Genomic DNA, 18,087 nt, shown 5'->3' with positions numbered 1-18,087 from the left:
AGCGACTAGGCGGAACCATCACAAAAAGAAACAAAATGGCACCCAGTTTCTCAGACAGTCAAGTGTATATTTAGCGAGTCAGTTCACTTGGGGACCACATGAGAAACACCAAATGGTTTACTCACCCCATTGTCTCTATGAAAGACAATGCTTGCTGTGGGCATGTAAAAATTTTGCGGCCATCCTTAGTATCTATTCTCAGTTTGGCCGGAAACAACAGTGCAAAAGTGATCCTCTGTTAATGTAAGAGTTTCTTGCATTCCTTGAATCGATCATGTTTCTCTCTTCCCAAATTGGCAAAGTCTGGAAACAAGAAAATGCTGTGGTTCTTCCAAGAAAGCTTTTCTTTACTCCTTGCCTCGTGCAACACAAGATCTTTATTGGATGATCTCAGAAATGTTACCAGAATTGATCCGGGCCTGTCTCCCTCAGCCGATCTGCGAGCCGGGACTCTGTGAGCTCGCTCGATTTCCAGCTTATGGCCTGTTATGTCGAGCAGACTCGGAAAGAGCTCATCTAGGAATTTTACCATAGCTCAGCCCTCCTCATGCTCAGGAATTCCAACAATTCGGATGTTGTTTCGCCGATTATGATTTTCAAGGTCTTCCAGTTTTTCCCAAATGCTGCAAATCTGCTTTGGTCGCTAGCGGATTAGCAGCTAATTCCCTCTCCGATGACTCCAGATAATCGATCCGTCTCTCGACGTCCCAGATTCTTGCAACTAACTCAGAGAATTTCACCTCCATCACCGTAATCGATTGACATATTACAGCCAGATCTTCCAGGTCCGATACGACTTTGATCAGCATGCCAGCAACCGACATGCTGGACAGTTGGCATTGAATCTCTCCCACCGCACTGTCCAAACCGTGTCCCTGGTCTGCTGCCTTGTCAGGGACTTCAGCTTGAGCATGTAAGTGTCTTTTAATATCTTCAGAGCCCGAGGATTTTGAATTCTTTGCCATGTTGACTTCATAGAACAGTTATGTAGCAGGGTGTATCGAATCTCACTGGTTTATGACATAAAAATAATGAAAAACTAGTTCACACGCCCGAACCTCGCACGGCGTCACGTGACTCCAAATAAGTGTCTTTTAATGTCTCCAGAGCCCGAGGACTTTGAATTCTTTGACATATTGTCTTCCTAGAACAGTTAAGGATCAGGGTGTTTCGAATCTCACCGGTCTATGACATAAAAAGTATTAAAACTAGCAAAGTGCGCAGAGCTCGCCGTTCACATGTCCGAACCTCGCGTGGCGTCACGTGACTCCCAAGTATTTTAATGTTTACAGTTTACAGTCACTTCTATTGCAAATGCCTCGCTGGAACCCAGATTTTTGCTTTTTTTAAAGATGTTTATGTTTTGCCACAAATGCCACAAATTAAGCTTAATTTGTATTGGAACCTGGAATATCATTATCATATAAAAGTCATTATCATATATTATTATTAGAGAATAAAAGTTGATGAAAATTCAAACAGTTAATTGCATTATACTTATAAACATGTTTCGATTCCTATTTCTTTAATATTAAGATAGCCTTTTATAATGAGATTATAGATCAGAAGAGTAGGGTTGTGTTAGAGACACTTAAAGCCACATGGTAGCACACACTGTGCCTTTGTGTTTTTGTTATCAGCTCAGTTTTGGTGAATCAATTTGCTGTTGTTTTTATTGCTATTTGACATCTCATGACACAGTCTCCAAAAATCTGACCCATCTGGCATTCCCCATCAGTTTGTCTTTCCTTTTTCCCGTAAACTGTTTTTAGGGATGAGGTGAAGTTGACCAGGAAGATTGGCTCCCTGCGCTACTTCTACAGCTCGGCCTACTTTTTATCAGCCATCTTTGTGATTGTGGCAGCAGTGGTTCCCCACGCCCTCAGCCACGGTATCAACCTACGTCGCATATTCACCACTCTCTCCTACTGTATGGTGCTAAGGATGACCGTCACTCGACAACTGCCCGGCTCCATCCAGATGTGGTATGACACCATGCAGCTCATTTGGAAGATTGAAGTGAGTGCTGTGACTCTACAAGTGATACAAAAACTTAACCTATTCTCTTAGTGCCCTAGACTGTAATTCTTTGTTACGTAATGCAGTTATGGATACTTTATATTATTACTACTGTACAATATGACATTCTGAACTGCTCTATAATACTATATTTCTGAAGAGTATTCTTCTTGGCATCATTATATTGTTGTATAATGCTATAAAAACTTTACTGCACTTTGAGAGAATGCGGGCATTACTGTAATCTTGCCTGTATCCAAAACTGTAACCAACACATTAACCTTGTGTTTTTTACTTCCTCCAGGAATTTCTCAGTAAGGAAGAATACATGTTAATGGAGTATGATCTCAGCATCACAGAGCTGGAACTTAAAAATGTGACTGCTTCTTGGGATGAGGTACAGTTATGCATTCACAGTCTTTAAAGGGATAGTTCAACTAAAAATTAAAATTCAGTCATCATTTACTCACGTTCACATTGTTCAAAATGTGTATGACTAACTTTCTTCCATGGAACACAAAAGGAGATGTTAGACAGTATGTTAATCTCAGTCACCATTCACTTTCATTGCATCTTATTCCAAGCAATAAAAGTGAAAGGTGACTGAGGCTGTCATCCTACCTAACATTTCCTTTTGTGTTCCATGGAAGAAAGAAAGTCATATGGGTTTGGAACAACATAAGGGTGAGTAAATGATGACTGAATTATCATTTTTGGGTAAAATTACCCCATTAAGAGTAAATGATGAGCATAAACTTACATTTTATATTCACCATGAGTCAGACATGTCTGTCTTTCAGAAACAGTTTGTGTCAAGATCTAAACATGTAAAGCATGATTCTAAATAAGTATTTTGGAACTTTCTGTGATTATATTGTCCACTCCTTCTCCTCTTGTTTATGTTTAAGTCTTTTCTGTGTGCATTTTGAGCTTTTTTGTATGTTTTTTATGTTATGTAGTATTTTAAATATTATTATGCCTGCTGTACTCAGAAATCGCCGTAGCCCAATTTCCCCACTAAACAACCAGAAAAAAATAAATAAAAAGTTCTTGCCTTAACACCTTTAGACTTTTGTAAACTGAGAGGAACAATCTGGGCTACGTATATAATTTAGTTATTGGTTATTATTTGTGCATTCACCCACACTACCTGAGCAATAATTAGCATTTAGTCCAAATCATGACTTTTCATTTGGCTTTTCACGGACTGAGAAGCAGGTTTAGAGAACTAATTGCTGTGCCCTTTGTTGACTGTTTTTCACATTATTTGAAAACAAATTGCATGCTCAGTTCAGTAGCTACAAGGCCAGTGACTCATAAAGCCTAACTGAGGTCAATGATTAAGCCAGAGTCAAGCACTCTTTCTTTCTGGAAGAATGTAATCATGCTTGAAACTCACTACAAAGCATTTTTATATCAAGGTTCAAATGCATGTTTTAAGTGACTTGGCTACTCCTTTTACCACTCAAAGATAATAGATAGTACCACTCGAAAAGTATAGGTACCTGTCTGAATTAAATAACTCAATAGGTTTCTTTAACTGGGTTCTCCCAACATCCACAGTCAATCTGCTTGATCAGTCAAACATAGACATGTGTATGTGTTAATGCAGATCTCTCTGTCTTTGTTTTCTCAGGGTACTGGTGAACTTTTGGAAAGGACTAAACAGGAGAACAAAACTAATGGCCATCCCAATGGAGATGCAGGTCTCTTCTTCACCAACCTTTATGTGACTCCTGTACTGAAGGATATCAGCTTGAATCTGAAGAAAGGAGAGATGTTGGCTGTTGCTGGTTCGATGGGGTCTGGGAAGGTGGGAAGAGTTACCATTTCTGTTTATTACTTATTTATTAACTTTATGACCTGTTTTATATTAGTATTTATAATATTATTGATGTTATTATTTTATATTATTTTATTTTATTTTAAATGTATTAATTTTTACAGATGTGAAAAACAGTTTATCTGCTGTTGTTAAGACAATAAATTTAAGAAAAGAGGCTAGCAAATATAGAAGTAAAGGCAGCCATGCAGTACTCTACAGTGTGAGGAAATATAAAAGAATGTGTGAAATGAACTGTTACAAAGAAACCAAACATTTGCTAAAAGGAAACTGTAAGATTGTCTAACTGGTCTCATTGTCAAAACGTGACTCTATATACATTTTTGCAAAAGTTGTTATACATGTTTCCAGGTACAATTCCCTGCAGTTTCCAGGTGAAATGAGCACTAGAGGCCCTACAACAAATGTGTGTGTTTATAAAGCTGTTCAGCCATGATGTCAGTTTCACTCAAATCATGATTTCAATGGCAGTTTATGACTATATTTTCTCTCTATTACTCAGACCATGCTATGTTATGACATTGAGACACTTTTACTCTAACATATCTATTGAACAATTATACATTTTAACGCTTGTAATACAGACCCACCTATTTATATACACTTATTCCAATATGATTAGCTTGTGCGCATCTCATAGAGCATTGGACTTTGGACTCGGATGACTGCAGTTCAAAACCAGACAAGAATTCAAGATGAAACGTGACAGGACAGAGACATTGAAGCGACACAAATTGACGTGGTTGCTTCAGAAAATTAGCTTTTCATTTCACTTCTGCATTTTAAAACACTATCAGTTAAGGTTAGGTGTTGGTTAAGGGTAAGGATGTCTGTTTTTTTAAAGACTCATTTCTCTTTTCGGACACTATTCGTTAAGTTTAAAGTAAAAATTTTAGGTTTGGGAGGTATGTTTTATTAAAACCTCCATCTGGGGGGCCTGGGTAGCTCAGCGAGCACTGATGCTGAGTACCACCCCTGGAGTTGCGAGTTCGAATCCAGGGCGTGCTGAGTGACTCCAGCCAGGTCTCCTAAGCAACCAAATTGGCCCAGTTGCTAGGGAGGGTAGAGTCACATGGGGTAACCTCCTCATAGTTGTGATTAGTGGTTCTTGCTCTCAGTGGGGTACGTGGTAAATTGTGTGTGGATTGCGGAGAGTAGCATGAGCCTCCACGTGCGGAGTCTCCAAGGTGTCATGCACAACGAGCCACGTGATAAGATGCACGGATTGACAGTCTCAAATGCGGAGGCAACTGAGACTTGTCCTCCTCCACCTGGATTGAGGTGAGTAACCGCGCCACCACAAGGATCCACCAAGTAGTGGGAATTGGGCATTTCAAATTGGGAGAAAAAAAAAACATCCATCTAAAACTCACCTTAAAAACCTCATCTGATTACAACCTCATTTCACTTGGTTTTGGCACCCCCTGCTGGACATTTCACTTGAAAAGTGCAGCCAAACATGTTAAGAAGCATGTAATTTCAGTTTTGCAAAAACGTTGCAATGCTTACTTAAATTTCATGACACCAGGCTGAAAATTGTTATTGTTCAGACATAACATCTGTATTTATAGAGCTCATTGTTGATGACCATCCTTGGAGAGCTGGTTCCCTCTTCTGGGAAGATCCGCCACAGTGGTCGAATCTCCTACTCCTCCCAAACAGCCTGGATCATGCCTGGCACAATCCGAGACAACATCCTCTTTGGACTGACCTATGATGAGTATCGCTATAAGAGTGTGGTCAAAGCATGCCAGCTTGAAGAGGTACTGACAAATTTATGCTCATCAATCCACTCATTGTTTTTCTCACTTCCTTAGTCTTACTCCCATTTCATTTAGTTTCTCTTTCTTTATCACTCTTTCTTTCTCATTTATATTTAAAACCCTCTATCAATATTACCTGACCTCACTTTGCCTGCTTTGCCCCTGTCTTCTCTCTCTTGCTTCTCTCTCTCTCTCTCTCTCTCTCTCTCTAGATGGAATGTTCACCTGGCAGTTGAACTGAGAACCTTTGTTAGATGTAAAACTTTGTCATATTACCCTGCTCAGTATGGATTTCTCCCCCTCAATCTCTTGATACCAATCAGCCAATCATGTGCAACTATCAGTAGGCGATGTGTTGAGTGATAAACCCCTTGTGTAACTGAGTCTTACATGAAAGGCCAGTCAGAAGAGAGCTCTGCTGATAACACATTCACATCCAAGCACTAGACGTGTGAGATTTATCTGTGCCAGTGACTAAGATTTGTCTAGTGTCAGCAGGGAAATATTGCAAGGCTTTTTCCAAAAAAGTTTATTTTTGTCAACAAAAAAAATTTTTTTTAGGATAACTAAACAAAAAGCTTCACTACTTAAAAAGTTCTGATCTTTTTTATATTAGATGGTCTAGAGCAGTGGTTCTTAACTGGTGGGTTGCAATACAAAAATTAGCTGCAGGTCTGTTAGGGGAGGAAAGCAGGGTGATAACAATGCTAAATGGAAATAATAAAATGCAAATAACAATATGATTGTTCATAGTTAGGATAGCACACTAAACAATACAGCTGCAAGCAGCAATTATTGGGGCCAAGCTAACATACATCAAGTTATATGTTGCAGTGAGCCCAATGTGAATACTCATTGTGTCTAGAACACCCAACTGGGATGTGTTTGCAGTGTTAGCACAATGCTTTATTCACTGCGCCACTCAGCTCACATAGTGCAACACTGTCAAAGAGATAAACCTCTGTGCCAAATTTCAATATTTTCCTATGAACGGTTCTATAGGTTGCCATAGACTCCCAGCCAGAATAAAAATAATAACAAGAACACTAATGAAAACAATAGGGGCTCTGCCCCTTCAAGGCTTAACCCCTAATAAATAGTCATATCAACATTTTAAAGGGAGGACAAAACTCTTACCATATCTTTTGAGGTTGGTGTATGGTATTTTGTTGGTGCCAATTCATCTATCACTTGGTAAAAGCTCGCCAGATTAGGCAGATGCCAACATTAACAGGTCCAACCGTCCCGTATAATACAGAATCATCTAGTATTTAAGGGAACAAAATAGCGTTCCATATAAATTCCATACGGGATGCCATTTGTCACGTATTTTAGCTTCTCACAGCCAAACTTCTGAGAATGTTTCACAAACCAAGAGAAATGGACATACACCTTTTGCGTGCGTTGTGAGATATTGGCTGTTTTTTTTTTCTTCTTCTTCTGTAAAGCACTTTGGTCAACATGTGTTGTTTTTAAATGTGCTATAGAAATTAATGTGATTGATTGATTGATTGATTGATTGATTAAATTGACTGATAAACATTCCGCTGATGCCACACTTGACAGAAGTGGCCAGGGGAAATACCAATGACAATAAGCACATGTTTTCTGTTGTGTTTTCTGTCAGAAGTAGGAGAATTTTGACAAACATATAGCATTAGAGCATGATAATTGTTTCTCACCATTTTGATTCCAAAACACCAGTAAACACACCTATTCAAGACATGACATTACATTGTATTGCATATGTCAGTGTTTGTTCTGGAAGAGAGACTCCGCACTTTTAGTACAAAAAGATCAAGTGCTGAAAGATCAAGATGCAGACAAAAACAATTTTCCAGCATACTTAATCTTCACACACTCAATACAAGTTTATATGCTAATGGCTAAGCTAACAGGATCTAATAGATGGATTTGTGGCGCTTTTAAAATGTAAAACTGAAACACCCATCTGGTTGCAAAATTGACTGAGCATTGTGGGCTTGTGTTGTCCATGTATTTCCTTTGTGGCACTGATATACTAGCATTTCAGTACCCATTCATGTTGTATCTGGCCATTAACATACCCCTGCATTTCCACCTTTAAGACAGCAGTTATCTAGTACTCCCCACTGATGTGTTTGTCTAGGGTTTCAGATAGGGTGATCCTCTTTTTCCTGCACTTGTCTTCTTTTTCTGATGTAATTTTATTTTTAAAATTGGCTAAAAATATCCTGGGATTAGGCTTTGTATTCAGATTGATGTGTTCTCTACAGTTAGGACTATCATACATTATGTGTATTTGATACTGTGCAGTTTTTATGTGTTTACGTGTCCTTATGTAATTATTCTAGCTGAGAGCGGCAGAGCGTGCACTCTTCCATAGTTTCTCTCTCTCTCTCTCTCTCTCTCTCTCTCTCTCTCTCTCTCTCTCTCACTCACTTGCTTGCTCGCTCTCAGCCAGAAAAATAAAAACTTAAATACACTTTTAAAAGGACGCATTGCTTAACACGCATTGTCATTTTAACAGAAAATGTTGACTATATCGAGACACCATTAAATATACTATATATAAGGGAAATTTAAAATAATACGATGGATAAAAATAGACTAAGATGGAAATGTTATAACTTAGTCCGTCAGATATTTGTAGCGCATCCTCTGTATGTGACCTGTAAAGCTGGCACTTGTGTGTCAATGGCAAAAAAGTCAGAAAATACAATGAACAAGAACACAGGTCAGGGCATGTCTCAGGCATTTCTATTTACATACAGTACTATCCGTTCTATATATTATGTGACAATCACAAAATGTCAGCCAAAAGAGAGTTTGTCATAAAAATAGGGTGGTCACACAATGTGGTCACCCTAGTTTCAGAGTCTGTCTCACTCAAACTGTATCACTTTTATTTTTATTGCTTCTATGGATAGCGAGAGCTGATGACAAGGTAAGAAGTTCCTTAACAGAGAATCATTCATCACAATGTCACAGTGTTTGTTGTGTTCCCATTAATTGGTGCCAAGAAGGTTTTAAAGCACAGAATGTATATGCAGACTATATGCAGTATGCATTCTGTATGTATGTGTCTGTGTACAGTACTTCAGAATCATGCAAAGTAATGTAGAGTAAGTCATGGTGGTCTGCATTCTCCACTCACATGGGATTAGTGTTAATACGGTAAACACTAATGTAAGTACTTTTGAAATGTGTTTGTGCTTTTGATCTGTCTTTCTGCTACTTCGTGTGATGGTATTCTGTTTTATATTTAGGATCTGGCTGCTCTGCCTGAGAAGGATAAGACTCCTATGGCTGAAGGGGGTTTAAACTTGAGTGGGGGTCAGAAGGCACGTGTGGCTCTCGCCAGGTACAGATGTTATAGATTACTTCACACATTTCCTCACCTAAACCTGAATATCTTTTAACTCTTCAGGTGTACTCCAGCTCCTGTAATGGCCAAAGGACATGCTGAAGTCCTCACTTGCCCCATGCTTCTTTTGCCAAATCTCAATGGTTGCTCTTTCCCACAAAACTTTTAGGGAAGAAATTAAATTATATACACATGACATTTTATTGCCTAAAACAACACATTGTTACATCATGAAGCTTAAGCTTGTATGTCTTTTAGATTTATATAGCCATAAAATGAATACTGAATACAGTTAAATCTTACAGTTTAATACAGTCTTGCAACCATAAACAAAATAAGATTAGAGTTTGCAACCTCTTTATTGTCTTCAATATTGTTTATGTGAGAGCTGCTCTGACTCAGCATTCATGTGCATTACATAATGTTATTTCAGCCATGTCAACTCTCTGAAAGATTTAGCATGTTAATGTGGGTATGACATATGGCTGGGAATTGCCACAGACCTCCCAATTCAATATTACAATGATATTTCCTTGCCGATTCGATATATTTATTGGGATTCTGTAAGTATTTGGATTTTATGTTTTGATATAAAAACTTCTTAAAAAGATTAAAAAAACAACAAAACGAACTACTTTTTCTCAGAAAGAAATGTCTATTGAAGAACAGCTGAGTCTGAAATTACAATTGTTTCACTCTGTGATATATATTTTGCAAGTAAAATGTAGGGATGTGCAAAACTACAAATTTAAAACTATCAATTGACCAGTCAGTGCGTTGTCTAAGCTAGGCGACTATTTGGTGCAAAGGAACCCATGAATAATGCTGCACTATGTCCATATGTAGTCAAAAAATAAATATATAAAATATATAATTTTAACTTATCAGACTAATTTGGTTACTTTAGAATATAAAATATAACATATAAAACCATAGGCTATTACTAATATCATAATGATAGTTTTGCAACATACAAATGGAGGCTAAAGAGTAAACTTGTTCAAGAACCATTTCTGGGGCTGTACTGAATTATGACACACATGAAAATTCACCTGTAGTCCCCATGTCGTTGCGTGTTATTTGCATATGCATCCTGAGATAGTCTGAGAGCCCATGCAGCGTTCTCATTGACAACTTTATTCTTACAAACTGCTCCCGGATGACTGACAGAGAAAAAAAAAGTGAGGACGTCTCGGTTATGTACGTAACCTCGATTCCCTGAGAGGAAGAAGGGAACAAGACATTGCGTTTATTAACGCATATGGGGAGTGCCTTTGTAACAGGGTTAAAAAAGAAATTGTTAGGAATTAAGCCAAAATGGTTATTTAGTCTGTTAAATATTTGTACTATGTTCATTGTAAAGGGGATTATGTGCATCTGAGTGGGGATATTGGGACGCCTACAGGCAATGTTGAGTGTTGTGAAGTGAGTGAGGTCTGCCATTTTCTTTTCAGTTTTGTACAAGCTATTGAGGTAAATGGCAGGTAAATATCTCTCCGGTCAGATGGGAAATAAAAACCTTTATTTTGCTTTTAAATTAAAATAATTCATTTGAAATAACATTTTATTCAACTCAATCCACATTAGGGGCGTAGAAAACAAAGTTAAGGACCAATTATAGCCTTATATATTAAGTTTGATGCCGAGCACATGGCGAGTGCACAGAATACATTGTGTCTCTTCATTTATGTATATGTTTTATTTATTTATACATGTATACTTTACTTACAGTTTTGTGACCGGATGAGCAGCATTTTATGTCTGTATCAGTGTTTTCTCATGTATTCTCAGGTATGACACATTGTTTGTTCAATTAAATTTCTTTCTGTTTAAAGAGGAAAAAGACAAAACTGGACTTGTATTTATGTGAAAGTCGATTTGAGTTTTGTTAATCATGAGTTTTGAGCAAGCTGTTGAGGTGAATGGCAGTTTTGTGACTGGATGAACAGCACTTTATATCTGTATCGGTGGTTTCTCATGTATTCTTAGTAAACACGCTGCATGAATGAGTCCAACATATCGTCTCCGTGTGATCCTTTGAAAGAGGCCAGAGAGAAAGAACCGAAGGGGGTTACACCTTCTTACACAACCTAGTTGAAACCTCTCTACAATATCGGCAGTATTCTAATATTGGCTATGGTGTTTGAGCCCTGCCTGTTTTGGCGCAAAACAGTCCGCTATAAAAACAGATGCACAAACACCATTTCCTCAGAATTTCTGACTGAGAACAACGAGCGCATTCAATTAAATGAAGGAGGGAAGAAGGCCTGAAGGTGAACCACCTGCGCTATGAAGGGTGTGGTTAGGACCTTAGGCACATAACCTTTTCTGGGTTTGATATTGGCTTTTGAAAAACTCCAGGCATGAATTTTCAGTTGATAGTTAATGTAGGTCATGACCAGTTTTACTGAGGCCAGAGCCAGCAGTAGTGCGGTCTTAACGGAGAGCATGTGCATATCAACAGAGTCCAAAGGCTCGAAGGGGGGCCCTGTGAGAGCTTTTAGGACTAAAGTTAAGTCCCAAGTTGGGACTGTAGCCGACTGAGGTGGGTTTAATCGTCTTGCTCCTTGAGTGCATTACCACGGAGACATGGCACGTGTGGAGGCCCACACCATCCACTGTGGCATCTATGCACGACTCACCACGCGCCCCACTGAGAGTGAACCACATTATAGCGATTATGAGGAGGTTACCCCGTGTGACTCTAACCTCCCTAGAAACCGGGCCAATGTGGTTGCTTAGGGGATCTGGCTGGAGTCACTCAGCACGCCCTGTAATTCGAACTCATGAACTCCAGGGGTGGTAGCCAGCATCTTTACCACTGAGATACCCAGGGCCCTGCATCTAATCGCTCTTGAAGAAATATGAGAATTTCATGTATGGGGCAGTTTACTGGGTCTTTACCATGTGAGAGACACCAATTAGTGAACACATTCCATTTTAGCGCATAGAGGCATCTCGTGGATGGCGCTCTGGCCAATAAAATGGTGTTCATGACAAAATGTGTCAGTTTAGCACGCTCCATTCAGGGGCAACACATGTAGGTTCCACAGCTTGTGCTTTGTGCCTGAAAGAGGAGATCCCTTCTCAGTGGTATTTGCCATGGTGAGCTGTACAGCGTCTCTATCATTTCCGGAAACCATGGCTGGTTGGGCCATTTCGGCGAAACAAATAGAATAGTTTCCTTGTCCTCTCGGACTTTGCATATGATTGAGTGAATCAGGCACACCAGGGAAATGCATATTTGTGTTTCATGGGCCATTTGTGGGCAATTGCGTCTGCTCCCAATGGGGCTTGGGACTTCGAGTACCAGAGGGGACAGTGGGTATTCCCCAATGAGGCAAATAGATAGATTTCTGCTTTGCCAAATATTTCCCAAATCCTCAATACAGTTTGAGGATGAAGTCTCCATTCGCCCGCTATCACCCCTTGGCATGACAATAGGTCTGCACCGTAATTCAGGCAGCCTGGGACATATGTCGTTCTCAGGGAGAGGAGATGACACTTGCTCCATAGGAGGAGGTTACACGTCAGTCTCAATAGTGGCGGTGAGTGAATTCTGCCTAGGTGGTTTATATATGCCACAAATGTCATGTTGTCTGAGTGAACCAGGACATGACAGTTCGCTGTTTCTGACCGAAAAGCCTTTAAGGCTAGGAATATAGCCGATAGCTCTAGGCAGTTGATGTGCCATACTTTCTTCGCATCTGTCCAGGTGCCGAAAGTCGGGCGTCCATTGCACACCGCCTCCCCAGCCTGTGTTGGAAGCATCCGTAGTCACCACTTTCCGCCTGACAACCTGCCCCAGCACAACACCTCACTGGTAAAACGCAGGAGCTGTCCAGAGTGCTAAAGCAGCTATACAGCGGCGGGATATAGTGATGCGCATGCGCCCTTGGCGCCAAGCATGCCTTGACACACAGCGCTTGAGCTAGCACTGAAGAGGTCTCATGTGTAAGAGACCTAATGGAATGATGGCGGATGCCACCACTGCCATAAATCCCAATGCTTTTTGAAACAGCTTCAATGGAAGTGTTCTCCCCATTCTGAACTGAGACAGACACTGTAGAAATGCCTGAACACGCTCTCTCGTGAGGTGCACATGCCCGTTCGTGGAGTCGAAGCAGACTCCCAAAAAGGAGATTTGATGGCTGGGGGAGAGCGTGCCCTTCGCTCAGTTCACATTGAGGCCAAAGCTGTATAGATGATGAAGCAATAAGTCTCTGTGCTTGCATAACAGAGCCTCTGATTGTGCCAGTAACAGCCAATCGTCAAGGTAGTTCAAGATGCGCACGCCGCTCAGTTTCAGAGGGTCGAGAACCACATCGATGCACTCTGTGAACGTGCGAGGAGCCAGAGACAGTCTGAAGGGCAGGACTTTGAATTGATACTCTGTTCCCTCGAACGCGAATCTCAAAAACATTCTGTGATGTTGTACAATTTGGATATGAAAGTACGCATCCTTCAGATCTGTCAATGCAAACCAGTTGTGTGGGCGTACATGTGATAAGATCCGTTTCTGAGGAATCATTTTGAATGGGTGCTTTGTGTGTGCACAATTCAAATGTCTCAGATCCAGGATCGGCCGAAGCCCGCCGTCATTCTTTGGGACAAGAAAATAATGTCTGTAAAACCCTATTTGGGCTTGGCAATTTGGCAAAACCTCTATCGGGCTTTTCATGAGGAGATTGTGTATTTTGGCTCATAACACTGGTGCATCTTCGGACGAAACCGTGGATGACAGAACGCCATTGAAACGGGGTGGCCGGCATGCAAATTGGATCGTATAACCAAATTCGATTGTTTTTCGCACCTATTCTGAAATACCAGTTAGGGCTCGCCACGTGTCTGCGAAACAGGACAGAGGGCAATTTGGTTTGCTCATAGTATGATATAATGTATCTCTCAAAATAGGGAAATGGTTGCGCATAATGTGTGCGCTTTGAAGAGGAAAAGGTCTCTTTATTAAGAATGTGTGAGGATCTTGTGCATTTGCAAATATTTCTGTATTCTTTTTTGTATTCATTGCATTTTTTATTGCACTTATTTGAGTGCAAGACACAGAAACAACATTTTGAACAATATTGTGAACAACAATATTCCTTTCCTGACAAACAGCAGTGGGGAGATGGAGAACAGTGTTTTGTGTCTCCAACTGAGCCTTCTTTGGAGCAGACCCGGAGGGAACCACGGGCTCTGCTTTCTGCTTCAAAGGGTTGTGCCCGTCAGGAGTGCTTTTGCTGTGGGGGGGGGGTTATTTTGCCAGCACGAGGCGGATGCTGATACGGCTGCTTCCATTTGGGCCACGGCTTGCGTGAGTCTCATGACGCTCTGCAAAAATATAGCTTCCTATATTTATCTATTAATCATTGTAGCGTTAAGATAAAAAAAAATTTAAAAAAAATTATTAAATAAAAAAATATATTTTTCATCAGGGAGACAATTTTAACATTGTTTGGCTCAAGAATTGCAATTTGTAACAGAATCGATGTTTTCCCCAGCCCTAGTATGACATATTGATAGGATATTGGTTTTGGCAGACTAGGTCTGCTATGCTGCTGCTGCTGCAAAGCAAGTACAGAGACTTGCTACTGCTAGAACATACACAGAAATACTTAAGTAAGCATGTGGACATGCTGCTGCTGCACAGTTAGACAAAATGCAAGACATGCTGCATCAAGCATGTAGGACATGCTACTGCACAAATAGACATACAATCCCCCAACAAAGCAGGGAAGCTGAACAACTCATAACACATAAACACAAATCACAACCCCCCAATGAAGCAGATCTATCACAAAGACTTGTGTACTGCTGCTGCTCTAAAGAGCCATGTGCACTGAGTGTATGCTAGCTAGGTTTGCCTATGGCCACTGGCTGAACAGTGTAACGCTAATTAACTAAATTTTAATGTGTGCCTTGGCCTGCTTGGATGAAAGGCTTAAACGGCTAGTGACCTGACTCATAATCTGTACCTGGACTTGGAAAGCCCAGAGCTTATTTTACTAGTGACTTAGCCTAGCTATTTGTGGATTTATTTAAACTAATGACTTAAGATGTTGTGTGCCAGGCCAGATTTGGCTATGGTCTTCTTGTGTCATGGCCAAAAGCAGACCTTACTGTGCAAGCTAATAGAAGAAAAAGCCCCAGCAACCACCTGAGCATTTTCAGAGACAAACTCTCACTGCAGTGAATCTGGTACCTGATACCTAAATACATGTCAAAGGACCAATCAGCTTACATCATCAAATAAAATAAAATAAAATCACTTTTATTGTCACACAACCATATGCACAAGTGCAACAGTGAGTGAAAGTCTTGGGTGCAGTTCCGAGCAACATAGCAGTCATGTCAGTGATAAGACATATACCAATTTACAATAAACATCAAATTTACACAACACAATTTACATATCTAATATACACATAATTACACAACACAATAATAATATACAATGTACAGTATACAATACACACAATATAGAACACATACACATAATATAAAATACACATACAATAAAAATAGTATATAAAGTATATATAAAATATACAGTAGGTTGTATTGTACTGTATTGACATTCAGGCTGTCAGTTGGTAGTTAGTTGCCAGTGTGTTGTTAAGAGAGAATATCATTTATGACAGTCCGGTGTGAGATAATAAGATTAATAAAGTGCAGTGCTGATGTATATTGATCGTGAGAGATCAAGAGTTCAAAAGTCTGATTGCTTGGGGGAAGAAGCTGTCATGAAGTCGGCTGGTGCAGGTCCTGATGCTGCAATACTGCCTGCCTGATGGTAGCAGTGAGAGCAGCACATGGCTCGGGTGGCTGGAGTCTCTGATGAGCCTCTGAGCTTTTTTCACACACTGCCCGGTATATATGTCCTGGAGGGAGGGAAGCTCACCTCTGATGATGTGTCTGACAGTTCGCACCACACTTTGCAGGGCTTTGCAATTGTGGGCGGTGCTATTGCTGTACCAGGCGGAGATGCAGCCAGTCAGGATGCTCTCTACAGTGCTGGTGTAGAACCGTGTGAGGATGTGGTGGTTCATTCCAAACTTCCTCAGCTGCCTCAGGAAGAAGAGGCGCTGATGAGCCTTCTTCACAACGGCCTCAGTGTGGATGGACCATGTGAGTTCCCCTGTGATGTGGACACCGAGGAATTTTAAGCTGCTGACTCTCTCCACCGGTGCTCCATTGATGGTGATGGGGCTGTGTTCTCTGTCTTTTCTCCTGAAGTCCACCACAAGCTCCTTGGTCTTGCTGACGTTGAGGAAAATGTTGTGCTCCTGAAACCAGTGTTTCAGAGTGTGCACCTCCTCTCTGTAGGCTCTTTCATTATTGTCAGTGATCAGACCTACCACCATCGTATCGTCAGCAAACTTAATGATGGCATTGGAGCTGTGTGTTGCCACACAGTCATGTGTGTTCAGGGAATACAGGAGTGGGCTGAGAACACAACCCTGCGGGGCTCCAGTGTTGAGGGTCAGTAATGAGGAGATGCTGCTGCCCATTCTAACCATCTGGCATCTGCTTGACAGGAAGTCCAGGATCCAACTACACAGTGAACTGTTTAAGCCCAGAGCCCAGAGTTTCTCATCAAGCTTGGAGGGCACTATGGTGTTGAATGCTGAGCTGTAGTCTACAAACAGCATTCTCACATAAGTGTTCCTTTTTTCCAGGTGGGAGAGAGCAGTGTGTAGTGTAGATGCAATGGCATCATCAGTGGAACGGTTGTTGCTGTATGCAAACTTCAATGGGTCCAGTGAGGCAGGCATCACAGAGCAGATGTAATCTCTAATTAGCCTCTCAAAGCATTTGCTGATGATGGGGGTCAGAGCAACAGGATGCCAGTCATTTAAGCAAGTGATTTTGGATTGCTTTGGTACAAGCACAATGGTGGACGTTTTGAAGCATGTGGGAACTACAGACAAGGAGAGGGAAAGGTTGAAAATGTCCGTAAAAACACCAGCCAGTTGGTTCGCGAACACTCTGATGACATGGCCCGGAATGCCGTCTGGACCCGCGGCTTTACGGATATTCACCCGTCGGAAGGATCGGGTTACATCCGCTACAGAGACAGAGAGCGAACTAACCTCTGTAGCTTCGGCCGTGAGAGCTCTCTCCGCGAGGGTGGTGTTATTTACCTCGAAATGAGCATAAAAAGTATTTAGCTCATCCAGGAGAGAGGCAGCAGTGTTCACTGTGGAGTTTTTATTCCCTTTGAAGTCTGTGATGATATTAATTCCCTGCCACATTCTTCTAGAGTCAGTGGTGTTGAACTGTCCTTCAATCTTGTCCCTGTACTGGCGTTTTGCTGCTCTGATAGTTTTGCGGAGGGCGTAACTGGCTTGTTTATGCTCCTCAGCATAGGAGGTCCACACATTAAGTTCCGTGGGAACATCGCTATTAACCCATGGTTTCTGGTTAGGGTAGATCCATATTGTTTTGGTCGGAACAACATCCTCTATGCACTTTCTGATGAAACGCGTTACGCTATCAGCGCAAACCTCGATGTCATCATCAGAGGTGGACCGGAACATCTCCCAGTCTGTGTGATCAAAACAGTCTTGTAGCGTAGAATCTGATTGGTCCGACCAGCACTGGATCATTTTGAGGGTGGGTGCTTCCTGTTTCAGTTTCTGTCTGTAAGCGGGCAGAAGGAGAACAGAAGAGTGGTCTGATTTGCCAAATGGTGGGCAGGGGAGGGATTTGTAGCCACTACATGTAGGGAGAGTAGAAATGGTCCAAATCCCGGTCCCCTCGTGTGTTGAAACTGATATGTTGGTGGTATTTTGGTGCGATTGATTTGAAACTGTCTTTGTTAATGTCCCTGGTCACAATGAACACAGCCTCAGGGTGCGTGGTTTCCTGCTCACTTATACTCCCTTACAGTTCCTTGAGTGCCTGGTCTGTGTCGGCTTGTGGCGGGATGTACACAGCAGTGATAATGACCGCTATGAATTCCCTCGGTAGCCAGAATGGTCGACACAGAAGCATGAGAAATATCAGATCAGGAGACCAGAAAGACTTGATGGAATGTACGTTCCTCTGATCACACCAGGATTTGTTGATCATAAAACATACACCACCACCTCTGCTTTTACCTGAGAGGTCTT

General features: G+C 41.1%; 1 protein-coding gene across 1 annotated transcript in view; it reads left to right on the top strand.

The window, feature by feature from the left end:
- Positions 1–18,087, top strand: part of LOC127455661 (cystic fibrosis transmembrane conductance regulator-like) — a 53,357-nt gene that overhangs the window by 17,009 nt on the left and 18,261 nt on the right. Inside the window, 5 exon segments of the mRNA XM_051723686.1 lie at positions 1,773–2,019; positions 2,324–2,416; positions 3,656–3,832; positions 5,434–5,625; positions 8,874–8,968. Coding sequence (XP_051579646.1) covers positions 1,773–2,019; positions 2,324–2,416; positions 3,656–3,832; positions 5,434–5,625; positions 8,874–8,968 — 804 coding nt within the window.

The sequence above is a fragment of the Myxocyprinus asiaticus genome, chromosome 18 (genome assembly GCF_019703515.2).
Source record: "Myxocyprinus asiaticus isolate MX2 ecotype Aquarium Trade chromosome 18, UBuf_Myxa_2, whole genome shotgun sequence".
NCBI lineage: Eukaryota > Metazoa > Chordata > Actinopteri > Cypriniformes > Catostomidae > Myxocyprinus > Myxocyprinus asiaticus.
This window is presented reverse-complemented; position numbering and strand designations above follow the sequence as displayed.